Source organism: Chiloscyllium punctatum, chromosome 2, assembly GCF_047496795.1.
Source record: "Chiloscyllium punctatum isolate Juve2018m chromosome 2, sChiPun1.3, whole genome shotgun sequence".
Taxonomy (NCBI): Eukaryota; Metazoa; Chordata; class Chondrichthyes; order Orectolobiformes; family Hemiscylliidae; genus Chiloscyllium; species Chiloscyllium punctatum.
Genome location: NC_092740.1, coordinates 15,047,826 through 15,074,600, shown reverse-complemented (window position 1 = coordinate 15,074,600; position 26,775 = coordinate 15,047,826). Strand labels below are relative to the sequence as shown.

The following is a 26,775-nucleotide window of genomic DNA, read 5'->3' as shown; positions in this document are numbered from 1 at the left end:
GTGACTACCCTGAGCAAATGTTGCCACCAGATACTGCAGAGCTATACTAAGGTCATCCAGGGATTTCCATAATGAAGATACTGGCGAGAGGTTATGTCTGGTGGCCAGGCTTTGATGCAGTGGGACAGTGTCCCGTGTGCCAACATGGACAAAAGTCACCACCAGTATCTCCCCCACATTTGTGGAAATAGCTTGGTAAACCCTGGACTCTGTTACATGCTGACTATGTGGGCCCTTTCATGGACTCCATATTGTGAGTCATTGTAGTTGCCCAATAAAACTAGTTGGATGCTCAGAGTTCATGCATCAAACACAGGAATGATGATAGCAAATGATGCATGCAGGTTTTCTATGTACTGACTCCGAGAAGTGCTGGTTACAGATAAAGGGCCATCATTTACCAGCAGGAAATCTGAGTATTTCCTAAAGTCAAATGGCATTCAGCATACAAGGACAGATCTATGCCATCCATCATCCAATGGCCTGGCAGAAAAAGAAGTACAAACGTTGAAGATAGGTTTGAAGAAACTGTAGGCAGTTTCGCTAGATACCAAATTGTCCCAATACCTATTTGATTGTAGGACCACCCTTCCTGCATTTACAGGGATAGCTCAAGGAGAGTTGCTGGAGGCAAGACAACTCTGCACTAGGCTGGAGGAGGTGGGTATCATTGTTGAAATGGTATCAGAAACATCTGTGCCAGATTGCATCTAGCATTTTACTTCTGGGCAAGTTTGGTGTAGGAACCATGGAAATGGCCAAACACTGGTAAGAGGCTTGGTTGATGCAAGGGTAGGATGAGCAGCATATAAAGTTTGGTATGAGCATCAGTCCTGAACAAGCATGTGGACTATACATAAACTGTAAACTCTCAAATGGTGTGTGCTTCAGAACTGTCAAGGGCTGTAAGAACCCATAGGCTCTCTCTCTATGTCAAGCATTGAAGGGACCTTGGAACCTAAGACGTACACAGTGGACCTTGCTGTATCAATGCCTTTGCCTCCAAAAGAAGAGAATGAGTTTCTCCCGAGATGCTCCAGGCACAAGAGGAGTGTTCCTGTGCATTATACGTTGTCCATTTCCAACAGTGAGTTGGAGGAACCGGATTCAGTCCTAAAATGTTACATGAGACACTATAAGAGGAGGAATCGGTCTCGTTGGACTCAAAGGAAGGGTACAGTGACTATAACTAGGTCAGCAAGGTGGACCTCAGATTGAGTTCCCTGATTGCACAAGATTAACAGCCCCAATCAGGTAGCACTGGCAGACAAAAAGAAAAAGCCAGACATTGACATTCAGAGCTAGCTCTGAGGGAGCTGGACCAGTGTCAAGGTCTTTCCACATGTAAATAAAAGGGTGACTTGAAGACAAGATACAAGCCTCTGTGGATTTATTTCAGATCTTATTAGAGCATATGTTTTCTAAGGGACCTTAAAGTAATTGAGCATTGTGGAACAGGTAGAAACATGCAGTTTAGGCCAAGATCAAAATCTTCCTTGATCTTCCTGAAAATTGGAATAGGTTTGTGTGGCCAAGTGGCCTCCTACTCCTCTTTCTTTTAGATCCACAAATACAATTGCAGTGTTAATATTTGGCCGAAAGTTTATTCACATACCCATCATACATCAGTGGTCAAGTTTGCACCTGGTGTTTATTTCAAATACTAATGGAGCACCTAGCGATTCAGTTAAAAAGGAAATGGCTTTTACCGGACTTTGTAGAATCATGGAAACCCTTTTCCTCTGCTCCATCATATTGAAATCTTGGCGCAAATCTGGTGGCATATTCCTTTCTCTGAGGTATTCAGGATTGTTCTCATCGACTCGATCAAAGTACTTCTCCTTGTGCGGAGCAGTTGGAGGTGGGGAAGTAACCACCCCCACACCAGAGTCACCATTCATTGCAAGTTGTTCTAAGTTCCTATGGGAGAAAACAAATTTCAACATATCATAATTAATAATAAATCACTAGTAAAGTAAAAGCCTCCATCTGGTCTAGTTTTGCAGTTAATGATCTTGAGCAGGAAAAAAAAACTAAACAAAAAACCCAACTTAAATTGACAATTTGCTCCACCTTTATTTTTTCTAAAATACTGTACATAATTACATCTTTATTTGACCATTTTAACTTCACTTGAGTCCAAAGATAATAATTAAGTATTAGAACATAGAACAGTACAGCACAGAGCAGGCCCTTCAGCCCACAATGTTGTGCCGACCACTGATCCTCATGTAAGGTAAATCTAATGTACGAACCCTCAAATTTCTGTGACCATATGCATGTCCAGCAGTCTCTTAAATATCCCCAATGACCTCACTTCCACAACTGCTGTTGGCAACGTATTCCATGCTCTCACAACACTCTGCATAAAGAACCCACCTCTGACATTCCCTCTATACTTTCCGCCAAACAGCTTAAAACTATGTACTGGATTAGTGGTGCTGGAAGAGCACAGCAGTTCAGGCAGCATCCAACGAGCAGCGAAATCGACGTTTCGGGCAAAAGCCCTTCATCAGGAATAAAGGCAGTGAGCCTGAAGCGTGGAGAGATAAGCTAGAGGAGGGTGGGGGTGGGGAGAGAGTAGCATAGAGTACAATGGGTGAGTGGGGGAGGGGATGAAGGTGATAGGTCAAGGAGGAGAGGGTGGAGTGGATAGGTGGAAAAGAAGATAGGCAGGTCAGACAAGTCAAGGAGACTGTAACTGAGCATAAAGTTTGAAACTAGGATGAGGTGGGGGAAGGGGAAATGAGGAAGCTGTTGAAGTCCACATTGATGCCCTGGGGTTGAAGTGTTCCGAGGCGGAAGATGAGGCGCTCTTCCTCCAGGCGTCTGGTGGTAAGGGAGCGACGGTGAAAGAGGCCCAGGACCTCCATGTCCTCGGCAGAGTGGGAGGGAGAGTTGAAATGTTGGGCCATGGGGCGGTTTGGTTGATTGGTGCGGGTGTCTCGGAGATGTTCCCTAAAGCGCTCTGCTAGGAGGCGCCCAGTCTCCCCAATGTAGAGGAGACCACATCGGGAGCAACGGATACAATAAATGATATTAGTGGATGTGCAGGTGAAACTTTGATGGATGTGGAAGGCTCCTTTAGGGCCTTGGATAGAGGTGAGGGAGGAGGTGTGGGCACAGGTTTTACAGTTCTTGGGAAGGAGGTAGAACCGGGCAGTGCGAGGTTCCCGGACTATGAGGTTGGAAGCTGTGGGTGGGAGATCTCCTGAGGTGATGAGGTTCTGTATGGTCTGGGAGATGATGGTTTGGTGATGGGGGGTGGTTCTCCCAGACCATACAGAACCTCATCACCTCAGGAGATCTCCCACCCACAGCTTCCAACCTCAGTCCAGGAACCCCGCACTGCCCGGTTCTACCTCCTTCCCAAGATCCACAAGCCTGACCACCCTGGCCGACCCATTGTCTCAGCATGCTCCTGCCCCACTGAACTCATCTCTACCTACCTTGACACTGTCCTATCCCCTCTAGTCCAGCAACTCCCCACATACGTTCGAGACACCACCCACGCCCTCCACCTCCTCCAAGACTTCCGTTTCCCCGGCCCCCAACGCTTTATCTTCACCATGGATATCCAATCCCTCTACACCTCCATTCGCCATGACCAGGGCCTCCAAGCCCTCCGTTTTTTCCTCTCCAGACGTCCCCAACAGTACCCTTCCACTGACACTCTCATTGGTTTGGCCGAACTGGTCCGCACCCTTAACAATTTCTCCTTTGAATCCTCCCACTTCCTCCAGACCAAAGGCGTAGCCATGGGCACACGTATGGGCCCCAGCTATGCCTGTCTCTTTGTTGGCTATGTAGAACAGTTGATCTTCCGTAATTACACCGGCACCACTCCCCACCTCTTCCTCCGCTACATTGATGACTGCATTAGCGCCACCTCGTGCTCCCGCGAGGAGGTTGAGCAATTCATCAACTTCATCAACACATTCCACCCTGACCTTAAATTTACCTGGACTATCTCTGACATCTCGCTCCCCTTCCTGGACCTCTCCATCTCCATTAGTGACGACCGACTTGACACTGACATTTTTTACAAACCCACCGACTCCCATAACTACCTGGATTACACCTCTTCCCACCCTATCTCTTGCAAAAATGCCATCCTGTATTCCTAATTTCTCCGCCTCCGCCGTATCTGCTCCCAGGAGGACCAGTTCCACCATAGGACACACCAGATGGCCTCCTTCTTTAGAGACCGCAATTTCCCTTCCCACGTGGTTAAAGATGCCCTCCAACGCATCTCGTCCACATCCCGCACCTCCGCCCTCAGACCCCAACCCTCCAACCGTAACAAGGACAGAACGCCCCTGGTGCTCACCTTCCACCCTACAAACCTTCGCATCAACCAAATCATCCACCGACATTTCCGTCACCTCCAAAAAGACCCCACCACCAGGGATATATTTCCCTCCCCACCCCTTTCCGCCTTCCGCAAAGACCGTTCCCTCCGTGACTACCTGGTCAGGTCCACACCCCCCTACGACCCACCCTCCCATTCTGGCACTTTCCCCTGCCACCGTAGGAACTGTAAAACCTGTGCCCACACCACCTCCCTCACCTCTATCCAAGGCCCTAAAGAAGCCTTCCACATCCAAAGTTTCACCTGCACATCCACTAATATCATTTATTGTATCCGTTGCTCCCGATGTGGTCTCCTCTACATTGGGGAGACTGGGCGCCTCCTAGCAGAGCGCTTTAGGGAACATCTCCGAGACACCCGCACCAATCAACCAAACCGCCCCATGGCCCAACATTTCAACTCCCCCTCCCACTCTGCCGAGGACATGGAGGTCCTGGGCCTCTTTCACCGTCGCTCCCTTACCACCAGACGCCTGGAGGAAGAGCACCTCATCTTCCGCCTCGGAACACTTCAACCCCAGGGCATCAATGTGGACTTCAACAGCTTCCTCATTTCCCCTTCCCCCACCTCATCCTAGTTTCAAACTTTATGCTCAGTTACGGTCTCCTTGACTTGTCTGACCTGCCTATCTTCTTTTCCACCTATCCACTCCACCCTCTCCTCCTTGACCTATCACCTTCATCCCCTCCCCCACTCACCCATTGTACTCTATGCTACTCTCTCCCCACCCCCACCCTCTAGCTTATCTCTCCATGCTTCAGGCTCACTGCCTTTATTCCTGATGAAGGGCTTTTGCCCGAAACGTCGATTTTGCTGCTCATTGGATGCTGCCTGAACTGCTGTGCTCTTCCAGCACCACTAATCTAGTATTTGGTTTTCAGCATCTGCAGTCATTGTTTTTACCTAGCTTAAAACTATGACCCCTCGTGTTAATAATTTTTGCCCTGGGAAAAAGTTTCTGGCTATCAACTCTATCTATGCCTCTTATTATCTTGTACAACTCAATTAGGTCCCCTCTCTTCCTTCTTATTTCCAATGAAAAAAGTCCAAGCTCAGTCAACCTCTCTTCATAAGATAAGCCCTCCATTCCAGGGATCATCCTGGTAAACCTCCTCTGAACCCTCTCCAAAGCATCCACATCTTTCGTACAATCGGGCGACCAGAACTGGACACAGTATTCCAAATGCGGTCTAACCAAAGTTTTATAAAGCTGCAACAAGATCTCTCGGCTCTTAAACTCAATCCCCCTGTTAATGAAAGCCAAAACACCATATGCTTTCATAACAACCTTGTCCACCTGGGTGGCAATTTTAAGGGATCTATGTACCTGCACACAAAGATCCCTCTGTTCCCCACACTGCCAAATTGCAATACTTTGTAAAACCAAATGAGCAAATCAAGAGAAGTTAAAGCAATCAAAATTCAGTAAAAAGCTCAGCAGATCTGGCAGCATCTGAAGAGAAATCAGAGTTAACATTTTGGGTCCAGTGACCCTTCGAAATTTTAACTTGGATTTGTCTTCACAGATGCTATCAAATCTGAACTTTTCCAGCAATTTGTTTTTGTTTGATTTACAGCTTCTGCAGTTCTTTTGGTTTTTAATCAAAATTCATTGTTGTCAAGTGTCTGTCAAAAATGCCATTTTTTCCTCAACTAAACTGTTTTTTAAATGCAAAAAGACTGTTTAATATATAAACATTTTTTGAAATGTAATCGGTTTTAAAGATAATCCACAAGAAACAGTTGCTTTACATAAATAGGGACAGCAGTTGGTTAACTAGGCACGTGAGGCCCTTCATCAACAATCACTAAAAGGTCATGGCTTCAGATACACATCTCTGCTTTCCCACTATCACCCATCCCAACATCTCTCAACCCCAAGTCATGAAAAAGTCTTTCCAAGTCTGACTTGAACATGAATATAAGTCTCCACAAAAGTATTCCAACAATTAACTCTAAAGAAAATCCTCTTCACCCACATTTTAAAGACTCCCTACATTTGCCCCCAGTTCTTAAATACCCTGCAAGAGAGACATTATTCACAGCCAACCTATCACGCCATCTCAATTTCATGTACTTTAATAAAGGCATCACAGTTTTGCAAAACTCAAATGAGCATAGGTCTGACCTGGTCAACCTTTCCACAGGAGACAACCTATTCATTCTAGGAGTCAGCCTAGTAAATTTTCTCTGAGCTATCTCAATAAAAATATATATACTTTAAGTAAATGCAAGAACATAATAACAAGGAACAATTCAACCCCGAGCTTGCTTTGTCATTCAATACAATCATGGCTAATCTCACCTTGGCCTTAACTCCACTTTGCGACCCATTCTCCATATCCCTCAACTAATTACTAATTGAAAAATGTGCCCATCTCCTCAAATTTACTCAGCTCCCAGCATCTACCGCACTCAAGGGTAGTGAATTCCATAAATTCATTACCCTTTGAGAGAAATAATTCCACATCTTCTGTTTTAAGAGACCAAACTGCAAGAGTACACTCAATGGAGTCTCACCAATATCACAGAGTTGAAGTGGGACTTAGCTATTTTCATACTCTTTGCAATAAAGATCAACTTTCCATTTGCTTTCCTAATTCCTTTATTGCCTTCATGTTGACTTTGATTTGTGCAAAAGGCAATCCTGAACACCCCATACTCTTTTCCACCCTCCCTGGTCACATAGACAACCTCAAATGTTCTTACGTTATATTCCATCTGTCAGTTCTTTACCCATTCACTTATCTACATCATTTGCAGACTATTCTCCTCATTTGTTTTCCTAGCCATCTTTCTACAGTTAGCAAATTTGGCCACAATACATTTTTCTGAAGTCATTAACAGAAACTGCTATTAGCTGAAGCCCCAGAAAGATTGTTGTGGTTTCCCATGAATTGGTTTGCCATGCTGAAAATGACCTATTTATACCAACTATTTTATATCAGCAGTGGTAGTGTACATATCTCTGAGCTAGAAGGGGGTGTGGGTTCAAGTCCCACCTGATAGAGGTTTGTCATATTAATTTATAGTATTTATTTAAATGTTAGCTCACCAATTCTTTAACCTTCATTCACATTTTTGGGAAACGACTTCATTTATAGGCAGGGTATGAGATACAGGCCATTGGATAGACTTTTTTTTAAAGCTACTTCAATCATCTTGTTATGTTTCAGATATGATATAAACCTTCCAACAATCAACAAAACAAGATCACCAGAAAGAGGAGGAACTTGATGCATTTCCAATGCAACTTTGCAGTTAATGCAGGCATCATGGCTAGGTCAGTAGCATTGCCAATCACAAATTCAGGAAGTGGTGGCGAGTTACCTTCTTGAACGGTTTAGTCTAACTGGTGACTCAATGACATTCAAAGAGTAAAGTCCCAAGTCAGGAAGGTGTGTGACTTAGAGAGGAACTTGCAGACAGTGGTGCTCCCATGTCCTTCTAGGTAGCATGAATAGTGGGTTTGAAATATGTTAGATTACAAACAAATTGTTTTTAATTCATACAAAATTACAATAAACAAAACTCCTTACTTTGCTCAGTTAAAGTTTTCCCTTCTAAACAGCCATAGAAAATAAACCTTAAACAGCCTTTTAAAATAGATCAAGTTCCATCAACATTAATGGTGAGTGTGTTGTAATCGCCCCATAATACACCCTCAAGTTAGTGCTCACTCAAGTACGCGCTTCCTTCAAGGCCTCAGTTCTAAATCAGCCCTCCGCTAACTTGTGGGCCCATTGTTTCGTACAATGCTGCTATAATTTGCAAGCTGTGCTTTCAGACAATGGCATTAAAATCGCAAATCAAGGAGACATATTTAACCCAAGGGTGCCCAAGAAGGTAACAATCCTGAAGAGTGTAATACTTTAATTTATTCAAAAGGAAAAGCTGAAAGATTACTCAAGAAAACAACTTGCATAGACTTTTATACTTTCTGGTGCAGACACTAATTACAATCTCATGAAATTCAACTCGTGAATAATATCTCCTTAAGGGAAGTCAATAGTAGTCATGATTTGGAGATGCCGGTGTTGGACTGGGGTGTACAAAGTTAAAAATCACAACACCAGGTTATAGTCCAACAGGTTTAATTGGAAGCACACCAGCTTTCAGAGTGACGCTCCTTCATCAGGTGATCACATGAAGGAACATCGCTCCAAAAGCTAGTGTACTTCCAGTTAAACCTATGGGACTATAAACTGGTGTTGTGATTTTTATCCTTAAGGGAACACTGCATGACAGCAACTTTTAAAATTTTCCACCTTTTTTTCACTGAACAACCTGGAAAGCTAATACATGGGTTCATTTGATGACTAGCTCAGATTGTGGCCAAAATTTTACTGTAACAGTTTTTCCCACCCCATTTCAACATGTCCAATTCCAATTAGCCTCATGAATTTTCAATAACTACTCTCCAGTACACATCACAGCCAAATTGAGTTTTCTGAAAGCTTTTAGCAATAATAAAAGCTATTCACAGATCAGGAGTTTAAAAATACAAAAATAAATCAAGCCGAATAGTAGGTTTAGCCCTTTATGTTAATCCCCTGTAGGCAAGAGGGTAAAGTACCTAAAACACAGTTACCCTTAATGGAATGAAATTTGCATCATACAATGTTTCTAGCATCAGTTAACAGTCACCTTCAACAAAATTTGAAGAGTAATTTGCAAGATTTGAAATCATGTCAAATAGATTAACTTCTTAAAAGAAAAACCCTTCCTTTCCACTCTAAATATAATATCTGAGCTACAAAAGAGAGAGTTGAGACCCCAACTGGGATTGGGAGCTGAAAATTTAGGGGCCTTGAGCTAAGAGGCTGTAATGGCTGAGTTACCCACCAATGATCCAATAAATCATCTCCTTCTCCCCTACTGTTCACCGATCATCACAACAGGCCTCAACATAAGATGGAGATACAAGTAGACAATTCAGCACAATAAGTCTACTGTCATTCAACATGACCACAGCTGATGCGATAATCTTAAAGTCCACTTTTCTGCCTTTTCCCCATAACTAGCTTCCCTTACTGATTAAAAATCTGACCATCCATCTCAGCCTTAAATATCCTCAAAAGATCAACCAATTACAGTCCTCTGCTGCAAATAATTCCTCAGATTCACTACCCTCAAAAAAATTCCCCCTCTTAGTCTTTACTGGGTGATTCCATACTCAGATTATGCCTGCTGATCTTAAGATCTCCTACAAGGGACAAAAACCTCTCTACATCTATGGATCCTGTAAGTTTCAAAAAATCTCCTCTCAAACTTCTAAGCTCCGAAGAGTACAGACAATCCCTGGGTTACGAATGAGTTATGTTCAAGAGTCTGTTCGCAAGTCAATTTGTACACAAGTTAGAACATAATGTAGAACAGTGTAAAGCAGCTATTTGTAAGTCAAGGAAATATTCATAGGTCAGGTCTTTAAAATTACACCCTTGCATAGGATTGCATTCATAAAGTACAAACATTCATAAATTGTAAATCCTGGATCACTTAAACAAGCCAATCTACTCAACCTCTCCTCATACCTGATATCAACCTAGTGAACCTTTTCTGGTCTGCTTCCAATGCCAGTACATCGTTCCTTAGTTTATAATATTCCAGGTGTGGTTTGATTAATGTATTGTATAGTTTTAGCGAGTCTTTCCTATTTTTTAATACAACACCTCTTATGAAACAAAGGCAGACATTACATTTACATTCCTTATTACCCACTGAACTTGGATGCTAACTGATGATTTGTGTACAAAGACTCCCAAAGCCTACATTTTTGTGCAGTCTTTCTTCATTTAAATAATATTCAGCTCTTTTATTCTTCCTGCGCAAAGTGCATAAATTCACACATTTTTCCATATTATACTCTATCGGCAAAGATCTTGTCCACTCGCTCAACTCTGCTTTCTTTCTTTCTGCAGACACTGTTAGCCTCACCATGTGCCTTCCCACCTAATTTTGTGTTACCTACACTTTTGTTACAGGTCCTAATTCTTTTTTTGTATTAGCTGGCCAATCCTCTTTTCATGTTAACATACTACTCTCACCACTATGGACTCTTACTTTTTAAGTAGCCTAACATGTAGTACCTGATCAAACGACGACTCCTGGAAATTTAAATATTTTACATCAAACAGGTTTCTTGTATCCTCCTAGTTACTTCCTCAAAAAGCTCTAAGCAGCTTGTCAGGTATACTTGCCCTAGCATGAGGCCATACTCTACATCAAAATACTCTTAATACATCCTTCAATCAAAGCATATATAACAGCAGTAGGAAAAAGTTTGGGAAGCACTGAGTAAAGGGGTTTAAAACGCAGGTGTACAAAACACATGCTAAGACTTTCTTTGAATGAAGGATAGCAACAATTGAAACAAATTGGCAGTTTGTTGATAGATTCACTATAAATATTCAAATATTGATTAGATAACCTGCCAACTGCAAACATCACAATGCATGAAAAGGTAGATGAAGTATTAGAATGACATTGGAGAGGTAATCTTCACACTTCTTTGCATTAACAGATCACATGAACGCCTGATGGGAGCCAATATAAATCATGGCATGTTTAAGTTGCACTCTCTCAAAATGGGATGTTTGGTGGATCCCAATAATTCCTTCAAGGGGTGTCGTCAAGGTCAGCATTGATCACCCATCACTAAGTACATTTGAGAAATGGATGGTGAACTGCCTTTTTGAAAGACAATAGACCAAGGATCAATTACACCTGCTCTTTCATTATCACAGGATCAAAATCCTGTAACTCCCTCCCTAACAGCAATGCGAATATATATGACAAGTGTCAGAAATTAGCCCAATAAATGAGACCAAAAACACAGATCGAAGTGAAATTAACAGTTTACTAACTAGTACAGCGATATCACCAAAGGGAAATTGTCTGTGCTGTTTCAGCTTAGTCAGTCTGTCCAGGTAGCCGAAAACACACTTCCTCGAGCTGAGAATCAAGCCAGGTTTTATAGGAATCTTGTACAATGAGGTTGTACATAGTGTTTTAGCTTTTATTAATAGAGGGATCAAGCTCCGGAACCATGAGGTTATGCTACAGCTGTACAAACTCTGGTGTGGCCGCACTTGGAGTATTGTGTACAGTTCTGGTCACCACATTATAAAGGAGGATGTGGAAGCTTTGGAAAGCGTGCAGAGGAGATTTACTAGGATGTTGCCTGGTATGGAGGGAAGGTCTTACGAGGAAAGGCTGAGGGACTGGAGACTGTTCTTGTTAGAGAGAAGGTGGTTGAGGGCTGACTTAATAGAGACATAAGATAATCAGAGTGTTAGATAGGGTGGACAGGGAGAGCCTTTTTCCAAGTGTGGTGATGGCGAGGACAAGGGGGCATAGCTTTAAATTAAGGGGTGATAGATACAGGACAGATGTCAGAGGTAGTTTCTTTACTCAGTAGTAAGGGTATGGAATGCTTTGCCTGCAACGGTAGCAGATTTGCCAAGTTTAAGTGCATTTAAGTAGTCATTGGACAGGCATATCGACGTACATGGAATAGTGTAGGTGGGACGGGCTTCAGATTGTTGTGCCGACCTGTCATACCATCGAGGGCCGAAGGGCCTGTACTGCGCTGCAATGTTCTATGTTAATTAAAACGGGGAAAAATACAATGTATTTGAAAATTAAGTAATCCAGTTACAACGGTGATAATTGAAAAAGTTATTGGAAGAAAATCCTGATTGTCGATACAATGTAACATCCTGGCAACATCAACGAGTTCTTGATGGGATCAGGAGATTCCAGCTCTCTTTGCAGGTACATGAGAATGTCCCTTTTGAAACAGTAAGGGGTTTCCATTGTTCTTGTCGCCTCTCCATTTGACCTGTCCTTTGTGTGGCTTTGTAATCGCTGGGTTATAAGACTGCCCTCAGGGCTTTAGGACAGCTGTGTTGACTGGGTCCAGGAAGCTTATTGTTTGTATGTCTTGGGCAGTGTATTCCCTGGTCTGCGAGTGATTATGGTCATGTCTGGATTCTCCTGTCAGTCTGTTTGGTCACTGATGAGGCATTCTGAGTGTTTCTGGTATGGTTTGGACAGGTTGGATTTCCTGTGTTCTGCGTGGGCATGGTCATAGAGTCATAGTCATTACGGTGGCAGATCTTTTTTCCACAACAAGGCTGAGGCATTCACAACAATCTTCAGCCAGAAATGCTGAGTACATGATCCATCTCTATCTCCTCCAGAGGTCTCCAGCATTACAGGTGCCAGTCTTCAACTATTTTGATTCACTCCACATGATATCAATTACTGCCCCACTCACTATCGTTAAGGGTCTTATGGTGTAGTGGTGCTGCCCATACCTCCAAGCCAGGGGTTGCTTGTGTTCAAGTCCCACCTATGTTCAATAACATCTCTGAAAAGGTTAGTTAGAAGGTATCTACTTGCTATCATCAGTAAAGTGATGAAAGATGTCACCAATAGCATTACCAAGCAGCATGTGGGTAGCAATAACCTACTCACTAATGCCAGTTTGGATTCCACCAGGGCCACAGCTCCTGACCTCATTGCAGCCTTAGTTCAAACATGGATAAAAGAGCTGAAATCAAGAGCTGAGGTGAGAGTGTGACTGGCTTTGACATCGAGACAGCATGTGACCAAATGTGGCTTCAAAAGGAGCCCTAGCAAAATTGGAATCAATGAGAATCCGAACAAAACCTCAACACTGGTTACCAGTCATAGGAGGATGGCACATGGGAAGGTTGCTGTGGTTGGTGGAGTTCAGTCATCTTGACTTCAGGACATCCCTGCAGGAATTCTTCAGCTGTTTCAATTACCTTCCTTCCATCATAATGTCAAAATGGGGGATAACCATCCAATATTCAGTATACAGGACAATTTGTTACTCCCAAAATACCGAAGCAGTCCATATACAAATACAAGATGACCAGGACAACATTCAGGCTTGGATTTAAAAGTGGCAAGTAACATTTACATCACACAAATGCAGAAAATGACCATCTCCATCAAGACAGAATCTAACTACCATTCCTTGACATTGATCACTGAACATCCCACAATCAACATCCTGAGAGTTAACAGTGACCTGGACTAACCATATAAATATACTGGCTACAAGTGCGATTCAGAAGCTAGGAATCCCGGCAACGAGTAACTCACTTCAAATCCCCAGAACCTGTCCATTTATAAAAAGCCTATTTACATTTTTCTCTTTATTCAGAAATCAATAAGAATATTACAGTTGGAATTTGACTACTCCCTGTAGTTAAAGTACAATTCACACCACATCTAGCCATTAATGGATGATTTGTATTATATTGTTTCTCGAGGTGATGTGGTCACTGCATTGTGCCTTGAGTAGCATGTGACTGAGGGTGTGACTGAGGGAGTGACTGGGGGGGGGGATCATCTCGTGAGCATCACTGACTGTGATGTAAAGATTATATATAAAGGAAGGATTGTTTCCTTTGTTCAGGAAGCTTCCCTGGACACACCTTGCAAGCATGGTTTCTCCAAAGCTTGCATTGTACCGTGCTTAATAAAATTTTGCTTGTTCACAGAAGTTGGTATGTTGCAGTTGCATCAAGTGTGTAAGTGTCTCAAGAAAAAAAAAAAGAACCTAACAGTGTCCATTCATCTACTCTCATTGCGTCTGCTCGGTCACGCCAACGTACCATGCCTCAGAGTATCCTTGCCTGCAGCTTATGTGATAGACCATGTTGGTCGAGTCACACGAGTACTCACCGTGTAGTCATTCCAGTGCAGCTGTGTGTTTTACCTTTTTACCTGTTGGATGAAGTGCAGAAATTCACCAAGCTTCCCGAGACAACTTACAAACCCAAACTCCTCCCATTGTACTTCGAGATGGAAGGGATACATGGGAACACTAGCCTGCAAGTTCCCGTCCAAGCTTGGAGATATATCACTGTTCCTTCAGTGTTACTGGATCTATATGCTTGAACTCTCTCCCTAATGGCATTGTGGATCTACCTACAGAAAATGGACTGCACAAGTTTAAGGCTGCAGCTCACACTACTGCCTACACAAGGGCAGCTAGGGATGGTATAAATTCTTACTCAGCCTGCAATACCCACATCCCATGAATGGTTACAGAAAACCACTACAGCCCAAAGACTGCAAGAACCCTAAAAAAAAAGTTTATCGTCAGCTTCAAGTGCAATTAATTCTATCCTAGTCAGTAAATCCACATGCAACTAATACATTTTAAAAAAGTGAAAAAGTTACTCCCAGTCATAATGGGTGGGGAAATTCAGATGGTCATCCATTGAAATTTGCAATTCCAAGATTAGACTGATTATACAACTGTTACAGCAAAAGGAGGTCTCATAACATCTATATTAGCTCTCCAAATGGCACTAAACAAAATTATCCTTCTGATTTCTTCTCATAACTCTGGGCATTGTTCTTCTCAAAATAGTCACCAAATTCAGTTTGAATACCTCTGCTTTACCTGACTCTAACACACTCGGGCACAGAATTCCAGACCCTAACCACACACTGTATAAAAAAAGCTTTTCCTTAAATCACTTTTGCTTAATTTGCTAATTACTTCAAATCTCTGAGTGCTCATTCTTGATCTGTTTGGGATACTACACAGTGTGTAGGAGAACTTGGAGATGTTAGTGCCCCATCTTGGAGATGTTAGGCAAGCATGCAGGTACAGCAGGTCGTGAAGAAGGCTAATAGCATGCTGGCCTTCATAACAAGAGGGATTGAGTATAGAAGCAAAGAGGTGCTTCTGCAGCTGTACAGGGCCCTGGTGAGACCACACCTGGAGTACTGTGTACAGTTCTGGTCTCCAAATTTGAGGAAAGACATTCTGGCTATTGAGGGAGTGCAGCGTAGGTTCACGAGGTCAATTCCTGGAATGGCAGGATTGCCTTACACGGAAAGACTGAAGCGACTGGGCTTGTATACCCTTGAGTTTAGAAGACTGAGAGGGGATCTGATTGAAACGTATAGGATTATGAAAGGACTGGACACTCTGGCAGGAGGGAACATATTTCCGTTGATGGGGGAGTGCCGAACCAGAGGACACAACTTAAAAATACAGGGTAGACCATTTAGGACAGAGATGAGGAGAAACTACTTCACCCAGAGAGTGGTGGCTGTGTGGAATGCTCTGCCCCAGAGGGCAGTGGAGGCCCAGTCTCTGGATTCTTTTAAGAAAGAATTGGATAGAGCTCTTAAAGATAGTGGAGTCAAGGGGTATGGAGATAAGGCTGGAACAGGATACTGATTAGGAATGATCAGCCATGATCATATTGAATGGCGGTGCAGGCTCGAAGGGCAGAATGGCCTACTCCTGCATCTATTGTCTATTGTCTATCTGACTTTGTCTTTCAGGTCACAAATTTGAGAAGTTGAAGCAATGACAAGTTGCTACATTTCAATTTATGAGATCCACATTGCAGCCACTCTGTGTTATTGAAGGAAGTGAATATTTAGTTAGGTGAAAGGTGCACCAATTAACCAGGCTTTGTCCTTATGGCAGAACTTCTCAAGTGTTGTTGGAGCTGCACTCATTCAGGTAAGTGGAAAGATTTCAAATTCTACTCCTGAGATGTCCCTTGTAAATGGTGGACAAGTTTTGGGATATAAAAAGAGAGGTGTCTCTCACTGCAGCATACAAAGTTTCAAATCATCTGCTCTTGTAACCACAACATTCATGTAGCCAAGTTTTTGATCAATTATGATTGCAACGGTAATGCCATTTGATATCATGAAATCTTGATTAGAATTGCTCATTGGAAAAGGTTATTGTCTGACAGAGGCACAGAGGAGGACCATTCAAAGTCCCTGACAGCTGTCTATGGAGAAATCCAGAGGTAAAAACAATGACTGCAGATGCTGGAAACCAGATTCTGGATTAGTGGTGCTGGAAGAGCACAGCAGTTCAGGCAGCATCCAAGGAGCAGTGAAATCGACGGCTTTTGCCCGAAACGTCGATTTCGCTGCTCCTTGGATGCTGCCTGAACTGCTGTGCTCTTCCAGCACCACTAATCCAGAATATGGAGAAATCCAATCAATCAGTGCCATTCCCTCGTGCTCTCTCCCCCACACCATGCAAGATTATTTGCCTCAAGAGCCAAGCGATTTCCCACTAAAATCATTAATCTCCATTTCCCTATATTGATGGGTAGCAAGCTCCAGGTGATTCACACTTGCTGTATACAAACAAATTCTCATACCCCTCCTGTATTTATTTCACAAATCTTAAATCTGTCACCTAAACCTTGTACCATCAAGCTAATGGGAACTGTTTCTTTGTCAAAGCTGTCTAAACGGATGAAATCTTCCTTCTAACTCCTTTGTTCCAAAGAAAACTACAGCTTCTCCAGACTAAAGACTCTTATTAAAATTCAGAGAGCTAGATATTGCCTCTGCACCTTCAAGGTCTACATGAATCCAGTGAACACGTGATTTCATCACTTTAAATCTTCCAGATACTAGTGATATTCTCTAAAACAAAGATATAGGCACAAAACTAGGCCATTCAGTCCATCGAGTCTGCTCCGCCACTCAATCATAATGGATGTTTCTCAACCCCATTCTCCAGCTTTCTCTGCATAACCCTTGGTCCTTTTAGAGTCAAGAATCAGAGATTACAGTACAGAAACAGATCCTTCGGTCCAACGCGTCCATGCCGACCAGATATCTTAACCTAATCTAGTCCAATTTGTCAGCACTTGGCCCATATCCTTCTAAATCCTTCCTATTCATCTACCTACCCAGGTCTCTTTTAAAATGTTGTAATTGTACCAACCTCCACCACTTCCTTTGGTGGCTCATTCCATACACGCCACTCTCCTGCATTAAATACATTCAATGAATTGGCCTCCAGAGTCCTCTGGCAATACAGACCCACAAAGTCACTATCCTCTGGTGACGAAATTCCTCATCCCAGTCCTAAAGGTCACTCCTAAAACCCATGGCAGCGATCTAGAGTCCTAGTCTCTCCTACGGTGGAATCATCATCTTTGTGTCCACTCTATCCAGGCCTCTTAGTATTGTGCAAGTTTTAATCAGATTTCCCCCATCTCCTTCTACTCTCCATTGAGTACAGACCCAAAGTCTTTAATCGTTCTTCACAAAACAAGCCTTTCATCCCCAGGATCATTCTTGTAAACCTCCTCTGGACCCCCGCCAATGCCAGGACATCCTTCCTTAGATACAGGGCCCAAAACTTTTCATTGTATTCCAAAATTATATCAGACTAGAGCCTTATAAAACTTCAGCAGAACATCTCTGCCTTGGTGCTCTAGCCCTCTTGAAACGAATACTGTACTAACACTGCAGTTGCCTCCTTAACTGCTAACTGAACCTGCATGTTAACCTTAAGAAAATCCTAACTAGGACGCCCAAGTTGCTTTCTGGTTCAGATTTTCAAAGTCTTTCCACATTTAGAAAATAGTCTAAGCCTCTATTCTTCCCACCAATGTGCCACTTTCTCACACTGTATTCTGCCATTTCTTTGCCCACTCTCCTAACCGGTCTTTCTGTAGCATTCCTGCTTTCTCAACAGTACTGTCACTCCACCTTTTTGTCATCTATAAACTCAGCAACAATGCAATGAGTTCCTTCATCCAGATCAGTAATGTATACCGTGAACAGTTGTGGTCTCAACACTGACTCCTGTGAAATTCAACTAGTCACCAACTGTCATCCTAAAAATGACTCCTTTATTCCCAGTCTTTGTCTTGCCAATCTTGATTGCCATCAGCCAATCTTCTATCATTGCTAGAACATAGTCTACGTGATAGAAACTCTTATTTAGCAGCCTCCTGTGGTGCGCCTTGTTAAAAGGCTTTCTGAAAATTCAAACAGATTGCATCTACTAGCTCTCCTTTGTCTAACTTGCTCATTACATCCTCATAGAATATACAAGGTGAAATAGCGTAAATAGTTGCCGTGCCCTTATCCAAGGAAAGGCCTGCTGGCATCAGAGGCAGTCCAGTGAAGGTTCACCAAGTTGATTCTGTACATGGAAGGATTTTCTTATGAGGAGCAGCTGGATCTTACTCATTGGAGTTTAAACAAGTGAGAAATCATTGAAAATAAAATTTATTAGGTGGCTTGACTGGTTAGATATGGAGAAGTTGTTTCTCCTTGAGACAGGATCTAGGGCCAGAGGACAATCTCTAGATTACGGATCATCCATTTAAAAAAGTAATGAGGTTGATTTTCTTCACAGGGTAATCAATCTGAATAATTTGTTCCTATCTTTTTGCTTGCACTTTACGATTCACAACAGCAAGAGAACTCAGCCTTGTGGAATGCTCCTCCTGCAATATGTGGGAACCAGGAACACTTCCAGTGTTCATGGTGACCAATATGCAATAAGTGTGTTCAGCTGCCGTTCCCAATTGACTGCATCTGGACCTGCAGATGGACTCACTATGGAGCATCTGTAATGCTGAATGGTGTCACAGATAACATGTTTAGTTAAATGGCACACCAAAAAGGGCAGGATACACAGGAAGAAAAATGTTGGCTGGCCACCAGGAAGACTAGCAAGTACGATCAGATAGCACAGGTGTCCCTGTAGCCATTACCCCCTCGAACAGATATATTCTGTTGGCATAGTGGTGGTAGTGGGGGAAATGGCCTCTTGGGGAAAGCAGCAACAGGCAGGCTTATGGCAGCACAGTTGGCTCTGCTGCATAGCAGGGAAGGAAAAGGATTGGGAGAGCTTTGATGATGAGGACTTGATTGCAAAGGAAAATGACAGGGGTCCTGTGGCAGCAAATGAGACTCTCGAATTATATGTTGCCTCTCTGGTGCCAGGGTCAGAGATGTCCCTGTAGGGCATTTTAAAGGGGGATGGTGAACTGTAGGCAGTTGTGGTGCACATTAGTACTAGCCACTTGGGTTAATAAAAATGGTGCTGTAACAGAAACTTAGTGAGTTAGGTAGCAGATTAAGTGAAAAATATTAAACTGTAATGTTCATATTACTTTCTATTGCCACATGCTATGTGATAGGTCAGATGAACACATGGCTAAAGGGATAGTGCAGGAGGGAGGACTTTAGATTTTTAGATAATTCAAAAATGTTTTGGGATAGGTGGGACCTGTACAAGCTGGCAGTTTCGCTTGTGCTGCTAGGGAGGTTTTAAACTAATTTAGCAGGGAGATGAGACAGAGAAGATGTAAAACCAAATGAGAAAATGCTGGAAAATCTCAGCATGTCTGGCAGCATCTGTAAGGAGAAAAAAGCACTGACGTTTCGAGTCTAACTGACCCTTTGTCAAAGCTAAAAAAAGGGAGAAATAGGGAGGTATTTATACTAGGCTGATAGGTCAGATGAACACATGGCTAAAGGGATAGTGCAGGAGGGAGGACTATACTATACTAGGTCTCAGCCTAGTATAAATGCCTCCCTATTTCTCCCTTTTTTTAAGCTTTGACAAAGGGTCAGTTAGACTCAAAACATCAGCTCTTTTCTCTCCTTACAGATGCTGCCAGACCTGCTGAGATTTTCCAGCATTTTCTCTTTTGGTTTTAGATTCCAGCATCCACAGTAATTTACTTTTATTATAGAGAAGCTGTAAAGTTGGGAACAAGATCTAATCAGGTATACCTGGTATGCTGTAAGAAATGCTTAGACAATCCAATAGATAGAGAAGACATGAGCATGATAAGGCACTTGGTAGGTCTGAAAAGCTAAAATTGCACTTACAAGTTGTTCTGCTACATACGTTTCATTAATGCAAATTCACTATAATTGATGCACATTGATGAATTGGCATGAACTTTTAAAACATGTGTTGGCTGTAATGCGATTACATCACCAACACTAAGCCTACGCACGGTTTCTAAAGTGTGATTCTTCCATAACGCAGTGTTGCGCAAGAACACAACCATCACGTTATAGGAAAACTACCTGTAGTTTAATTAGCGCAGTTTGGTGTTTGTTGGTCAGCACAGACATGATGGGTCGAATGGCCTGTTTCTATTCTGTATAACTCTAATTAAGGAGAAGCATCTTAAATTGGATGCATTGGCATGGAATTAGTGGGTCATTGTATAATCAGCAAGAACAGGAGTGAGGAGGAAGGTAGAGGAGATCTGGATGAGCTACATGGACCTTAAACAGGAGAAGCTAACCAGGACAGCATTGTAAATGTTATAACATTTCATGATGACAAGGCCATGGATGAGTATTTTAGCAGCAGGCAAGGGCAGGATATAGAATTTTACAGGAGTTGAAGTAAGGTCAGGAGTTCTGGCTCAGGCTCTTCCAAGTACCAAACAAAACAATGCAAGTTTCACACCAATTTCAATTTAGGTAATCACATGCACTTAGATTTAGCTTAAAAGTACGCTTCAAATTTTGTAAGTTATGCAAAGACCTGCAATCTGTTGAAACAACATTGCCAACTAAAGTCACAAAATTCATTTGAACTCAGGCAGCCAGAAAAACATCTTTACAAAAAGTTCACTGCAATATACAATTTAAGTATTGCCAGATAATATTAAAACTGTTCACTCTTTAGCATACATAGAATAAATACGGAACAAGCAAAAAATTAATCCTGAAGAAACCCTGCAAGGGCCTCAAACAATCTACACGCAATCTCTGAGGTCATAGACAGTTAAGCTGCCAAAGCCATTCACACAAATTCTGAAGACAGTCCTACATTGTTCAATTATTTGAGGCAAGTTTTGCAGTTATTCATCAGTACAAGTTTAGTCTTCAAGCCTCTGAAAAACAAAACTGGCCAAATGTTGCATTCAAAGAGACCAAAAAAATCCTGAAAAGGCACGTTTTTCAAACTGATTACCAGATTAGCTTGTTCTAAAGATATTTTACTTTAATTCCCAAAAGGCTGAACTGAAGTGGTTTTGCACAAAATCTGAGTGTTATAGTAGAGATCTTAACTTGCAATAATTGCAGCACAAAGCAAGTAGCTATTATTATCCTTGCTCACATACTAGAATCCAGAAATTCTGTATACAGTATATTCTATACAAAGTTTAGAAATCTGAGGCTTTATTAACAGGCCCCTAACACCAGGTTATAGTCCAACAGGTTTATTTGAAATCACAAGCTTTTGGAGCATTGCTCCTTCATGAGGTGTATAAATGCTTTTACTCTTACGCTATAAATTGTGTGCCTGTGTGCTCCCCCCACTTCACCTGACAAATGAGCAACGTTCCAAAAACTTGATTTCAAATAAACCTGTTGGACTATAAACCTGGTATCTTGCGACTTCTGACCTTGTCCACTCGAGTCCAACACCGGACCTCAACATCTTTATTAATAGTGTTATAGAGTACTGGATCAAGGACATTATACTAGCATCCAAAAGAAATTGGTTAAAATAACTACATCTCTATTTGGAGTATTATGGTGCAATTGTAGTCTCCCTACCTGTGGGCCAATTGGTCCAAATTTCAAGTCTCACCACAGGTATGTCACAACATGGCTGAATAGCTTGGTTCGTTTCCAGTACAAGGGGAAAGAGTAATATTAAAAATATCAGTGCCTATTTTTTCATAATGGTTTGATGACCAGGTGGAGGCAGACAATGAGTCGCCAAAGCTTTAGTTGGAATGTCTAAACACAATGAGGAAGATTTGGAAACTTCTGTAAATATAATCAAGGGATCACTCAGCTAGTTTAAGAGTTTAGCAAGGTTATCTATTTTTAAAAGAAACAGAATTTAAACCCAAAACTGCAGAAAAGAAAACAATTTTCTTTAGGATTGCTCTCCTTGGCTTCTGGAAACTACACTTCCATTTTTACCAAACCAGGTATAAAATCATCCCTTTATTCCTTAAGCATATAGAATCTTGGGGCTTCATAAATAAACATATTTAGAATGAAAGCAGGAAAATCATGCTGAGCTTTTATAAAGCTCGAGCTAGGCCACAACTAGATGCATGTGTATAGGTGAGGTGGAGTAGATTTATTAATATGGTTCTAGAGATTAGGAAATTTAGCTAAGGATCAAGTTAGAGAAACTGGTGTTATTCTCTTTGGAGTTTAGGAGATTGCTGGGAAATTATAACAGTTTAGATGAAGTATAAAGTAAAAAGCTGCTCCCATGAGCTGACAGTACAAGGTTTAGGGGATACAGATTTAATGTTCTGGGCAACAGGTACAGAGGGACTATGTATGGTTATTTTAGATTGGTGTTGGAAAAGCACAGCAGGTCAGACAGCATCAGAGGAGCAGAAAAATCAACGTTTCGGGCAAAAGCCCTTCATCAGGAATAGAGGCAGGGTGCCTGCAGAGTGGAGATATAAATGAGAGGGGGGTGGGGAGAAAGTAGCATAGAGTACAATGGGTGAATGGGGGTGGGGTTGGAGGTGATAGGTCAGAGAGGAGGGTGGAGTGGATAGGTGGAAAAGGAAGATATGATGGTAGGACAGGTCATGGGGATGGTGCTGAGATGGAAGGTTGGAACTGGGGCGAGGTGGGGGAAGGGGAAATGAGGAAACTGGTGAAGTCCACATTGATGCCCTGGGGTTGAAGTGTTCCGAGGCAGAAGATGAGGTGTTCTTCCTCCAGGCGTCGGGTGGTGAGGGAGTGACGGTGGAAGCGGCCCAGGACCTGCATGTCCTCGGCAAAGTGGGAGGGGGAGTTGAGATGTTAGGCCACAGGGCGGTGGGGTTGATTGGTGCGGGTGTCCCAGAGATGTTCCCTAAAGCGCTCTGCTCGGAGGCTCCAGTCTCCCCAATGTAGAAGAGACCGCATCAGGAGCAACGGATACAATAAATGATATTGGTGGATGTGCAGGTAAAACCTTGATGGATGTGGAAGGCTCCTTTGGGGCCTTGGGGGAGGTGTGGACGCAGGTTTTACAATTCCTGCAGTGGCAGGGGAGGGTGCCAGGAAGGGAGGGTGGGGGGCATGGACCTGACCAGGTAATCACAGAGGGAACGGTCTTTGCGGAAAAGGGGTAGGGAGGGAAGTATATCCCTGGTGGTGGGGTCCGTTTGGACGTGGCAGAAATGTCGTCGGATGTGATGATTTATGCAAAGTTAGGCAGGGTGGAAGGTGAGCATTAGGGGGGTTCTGTCCTTGTTATGGGTGGAGGGGTGGGGTTTGAGGGCAGAGGTGCAGGATGTGGACGAGATGTGGTTAAAGATGCCCTCCAATGCATCTTGTCCACATCCTGCACCTCCGCCCGCAAACCACACCCCTCCAACCATAACAAGGACAGAACCCCCCCGATGCTCACCTTCCTCCCTGCCTACTTTCGCATAAACCACATCATCCGACGACATTTCCGCCACCTCCAAACGGACCCCACTACCAGGGATACATTTCCCTCCCTATCCCTTTCCGCAAAGGCTGTTCCCTCTGACTACCTGGTCAGTTCCACACTCTCCATGCTCCTCCTCCACTGCCATTCCCTCATCATCCGATGCCTGGAGGAAGAACAGTTCAGCTTCTGCCTCAGGACACTTCAACCCCATGGCATCAATTTGGAATTCACCAGTTTCGGCATTTCCCCTTCCCCCACCTCACCCCAGTTCCAACCTTCCAGCTCAGCACCATCCCCATGCCCTGTCCTACCTGCCTACCTTCCTTTCCACCTATCCACTCCACCTTCCTCTGACCTATCACCTTCATCCCCATCCTATTCACCCATTGTACTCTTTGCTACCTTCCCCCATCTTCCTCTCTGACCCATTACCTCCAACCCCACCCCCATTCACCTATTGTACTCTATGCTACTTTCTCCCCACCCCCACCCCTCTCTCATTTATCTCTCCACTCTGTAGGCACCCTGCCTCTATTCCAGATGAAGGGCTTTTGCCCGAAACATCGATTTTCCTGCTCCTCAGATGCTGCCTGACCTGTTGTGGTTTTCCAGCACCACTCTAGTCTGGACTCTGGTTTTCCAGCATCTGCAGTCCTTGTTTTTACACTGGTTATTTTAGAAACAAAGCAAGACTTAATGACTTAGAACTCAATGTATTTGCCTCAAAACAACTCAGGGTAAAGAATGATTTCAAAAGGTATACTGGATTTTCTTGAAAGTTTGTTTTCTTTTATTCAAGTATGGGATGTGGGCATCACTAGCTGGACCAGTGCTTATTGCCTATTCCCCAGCCTTTTTTCCTAATAATTGATCATTAGCAATGGAAGTCATTGGCAAGGCCAGAATTTATAGCTCATCTCTAATTGTCCAGAGTGCAGTTAAAAGTCAACCACATTGCTGTGGATCTGAAGTCACATGTAAGCCAAACCAAATAAATTACAGATTTCCTTCTTTAAAAAGGACATAGTGAACCAGATGACTTTTAACAACAAACAGCAATGGTTACATGGAAGCCATAAGGCAAGCGTTTTAATCCCAGATTTCTATACAATTCAAGTTCCACTATCTGCTTTGGTGGAACTCAAACCAAGTTCCCAGAACATTAGCCTCATGCTCTGAAGGGAAGATTTTTGGAGCAACAGAAGACAATTGGGTCTAAGACATTAACCTGAGGAATTAATACAACAATGCCCTGGAGCAGAGAAGACAGATCTCCAACAACTATAACCAATGTCCTTTATACCAGGTACTCCGATGGAAAAAAAGGTCAAAGATCAAGCAGAGTCAAGCATGGATTTGTGAAAGGAAAATTGTGCTTGACAAATCTACTGGAAATGTTCGAGGATGTAACTAGTAGAGTTGATCATGAGGAGCCAGTGGATGTGGTTTATTTGGGGTTTTAGAAGGCTTTCGATAAGCTCTGACAAAAGACATTAATATGCAAAATTAAAGCACATGGAATTGCAGTATTGGCATGACATGGATAGAGAACTAGTTGGCAGCCAAGAAACAAGAGTAGGAATAAACAGGTTTTTTACCGAGTGGCAGATAGTAGGGTACCATAGGGATCAGTGTTCAGATCCGGCTTTTCACCAATATAATATTAATGCAACTAATGCAATACCTTTATGTCTGTAGATGATATAAAGCTGGGTGGGAGGGTGATCTGTGAGGAGGATGCAGAGATGCTCCAGAAAGATTTGGATAAGGTCATTGAGTGGGTAAATACATGGTGATGAAGTATAATATGGTCAAGCGTGAGATTTTTTACATCTGTATCAAAAACAGGAAGGCAGATTATCTGAAAGGCAACAGACTGCGAAAGGGTGTGGTGCAAGACTGTTTTCTTGTATGTTAGTTAATGCAGCGAAAGAAGATACGGCAGGCAGTAAAAACAGCAAATGGTATGTTAGCTCTTTTAGGAGAGGATTTGAGTACAGGAACGGGGATGCCTTGCTGCAATTGTAGAGCCTAAAACGAGACCACACCCAGAGCAGTTTGGTTTCCTTATCTGAAGATGGGAGGGGGTGGGGAGAAATTTCATAGAAATCTAAAAGCTTCTAACTGGACAAATATAGAAAGGATGGCCTAATTAGGGCTCCAGAACCAATGAAGACAATTTAAAGGATACAGAGCAGGCTGTCTAGAACAGAGAAATGGATAAAGTTCTTCACCCAGAGAATACTGAATCTGTGGAACTCTTGACACAGAAAGCAGTTGACACCAAAATATTGAATGTTTTCAAGTAAGAATTACACACTCTTTTATATCTTTCCCCTCTCATTGATATTTAAACAGCAAATATTGTTTGTCTTTTAAACCGGGTAGGGTGACTTGGCCAATCCAAGTCACCCTACCTGGTTTAAAAGGCAAACAATATTTGCTATTTAACTATCAATGAGGGGAAAGATATAAAAGAGCCCCATGGGGCAACATTTTCACAGAGCGTGGTGTGTATATGGAATGAGTTACCAAAGGAAGTGATGGAGACTAGTGCAATTACAACATTTTCAAAGACATTTGAATGGGTATATGAATAGGAAGGCTTTGGAAGGATATGGGCAGGGTACTGGCAGGTGGGACTAGATTGGGTTGGGATATCTGGTCTGCATGGATGAGTTGGACCAAAGGGTCTGTTTCCGTGCTGTACATCTCTATGATTCTATAATTCTTGGGGATCAAGGGATCAAAGAATATGAGGAGAAAGCAGAAATGGGGTACGGAGATGGGTGATAATAATGGGACAGCAGGTTTGAAGGGCTGATTGGCCTACTCCTATTTTCTATGTTTAGTCTGTGAGACAGCTCTCCCACTTTTAGCACAGGCCACCAGATGTTTGTAAGGAGTACTTTGCAGGACAAAAAGGCTAAGTTTGCAACTTTCATTTCTGTTGGCAGGTTAGGGTTAGGTCCTACTGGTTTCATTGGTTGGTACAATTGAATAGTTTGCCAAGTCAGCTTAACAGGCAGTTAAGAGTCAATCACATGAAGACCTGACCAAATGAGGATGGCAGTTTTCCTTCTGTCAAAGGACATTAGTGTAGCAATTTTATTTTTGTGATAATTGACAATATTTTTATTATTTTAAGTTTTCTATCCACCATGACAAGACTCAAGATCAGCTT

General features: G+C 42.7%; 1 protein-coding gene across 11 annotated transcripts in view; it reads right to left on the bottom strand.

Annotated features, from left to right (window-relative positions):
- The window catches only part of add1 (adducin 1 (alpha)), a 189,815-nt gene that overhangs the window by 126,399 nt on the left and 36,641 nt on the right, over positions 1-26,775 (bottom strand). For 10 of the 11 annotated variants that reach the window (XM_072594254.1, XM_072594181.1, XM_072594264.1 and 7 more), the window contains exon 2: positions 1,710-1,920. In XM_072594254.1, the coding sequence (XP_072450355.1) occupies positions 1,710-1,901 (192 nt within the window). In that variant the 5' untranslated portion in view covers positions 1,902-1,920. Of the gene's footprint in view, positions 1-1,709; positions 1,921-26,775 lie in introns of those variants that run through there. The other variant, XM_072594267.1, reaches the window with a different exon arrangement.